General features: G+C 64.0%; 1 protein-coding gene across 1 annotated transcript in view; it reads right to left on the reverse strand.

The window, feature by feature from the left end:
• Positions 1 to 784: 784 nt before the first annotated feature.
• Positions 785 to 1340, reverse strand: part of LOC104073660 (fibulin-7-like) — a gene marked incomplete at its 5' end in the record, with an annotated part of 1666 nt that continues 1110 nt past the window's right edge. The window contains one exon of the mRNA XM_009573511.1: positions 785 to 1145. Coding sequence (XP_009571806.1) covers positions 785 to 1145 — 361 coding nt within the window. The remainder of the gene's footprint in view (positions 1146 to 1340) is intronic.

A 1340-nucleotide genomic window follows, 5' to 3' on the forward strand; every position in this document is an offset into this window, starting at 1 on the left:
GCGGAGCTCAAGTTTTGACCGCCCGTCCGGTCGGCTCCTGTCAGAGCTGTTGCAGAGGGCCGCGAAGAAGCGCGGCCCCCGGTTGCTGTCCCCTGCTCACCATGTGCCAGGGAGCCCCGCTGCGCTTTCCTGGCGCCTGCCAACAGGGCTGGGGACAAGCCTTGGCTCTGCAGGACGTGCAGGGCAGCGTGTTCAGCCCATCCCCCCCCTACACTGGGGGGCTCTTCAGCGTGACCCCCGGGAACAGTGGTGCTGGGAGGGACACGGACACTGCGTGATCCTGGGTGGGCTTAACAGCTCTACTGGCACCCCAAGATCTGCAAGGGGACCCTGCTGTCACCACAGCCCCCAGTTCTCCCCAGAAGCCTTGCCCCAGGAGCACGGGGCTGCTCCCACGCTGCAGGCATAGAGCAAGGAGGACATCCTTCCTACAGCCGCTTTTCTTTTATTTAGAGGTTACAAGATACAAGGAGCCAGACCTGCGCACCACGTGCCGTTGGCTCGCTCTGCCGTGCCCGTCCATGTGCCGTGCAGGCAGAGGGGCGGGGGGCTGGCAGAAGCAGGCACCCCCAGGCTGGTCCCCCCATTGCCCGCAGGGTTTTCCTTGCAGCCTTTGCGCCGGGCACCATTTCTGCTGTGGTGACTTTGCCTTACCAGCCATGAGCAAGCATTTCAGGAGAGGGATGTCTCCAATGGGACAAGAACTGGGACCACTGAGCTGAACCCGCTCTATCACTCCCCAGGAGAGACCCTGGCTTGGCCCCACACCCGCCTCCAAAGGGGATCAAAACTCATATGGGGACACAAAGACTGTAACTTTGAAGATGTGCTTGCCCAGGAGGACCTTGCGGGAGAACTCGCTCATCTCCAGTTCCACCTCCAGCGTGGCTGGCCCTGCCACAGGGCTGGTGAGCACCAGCTCTCCCGTCTGCCGGTCGGAGCGCCGCACGGCGAAGACACCCTGGCCCCGGCCGCCCATGATGGTGAAGCGCAGGCTGTCGCCCACGAAGCGGGTGGTGGACATCTTGAAGAGGACGCGGGGCACAGTGCGGTTGGCCTGCAGCGGCAGGTAGTGGAAGGAGATGGAGGTGGCGGCCAGGCGGCAGGCTCGGCTCTCCATGGGGCAGGGGTTCCTCTCGCACTGGCTGCCAGGAAAGAAGGGGTACCACTGCTCAGTGCCGTGGTTTGGCTCTCAGGGAGCTGCCCGCATCCTTGCGAACAAGCCTAGCCCATGCCGCAGGCAGCATCTCCAGCCCCACTGCCGGTCCTGTGGCAGAGCAACCCCAGACAGCCACATCCGAGTGTGCCCGGCATCGGATCTCTGTCCCATCCCCGCCTCT

The sequence above is a fragment of the Fulmarus glacialis genome, unplaced genomic scaffold (assembly GCF_000690835.1).
Source record: "Fulmarus glacialis isolate BGI_N327 unplaced genomic scaffold, ASM69083v1 scaffold27182, whole genome shotgun sequence".
NCBI classification, from domain to species: domain Eukaryota; kingdom Metazoa; phylum Chordata; class Aves; order Procellariiformes; family Procellariidae; genus Fulmarus; species Fulmarus glacialis.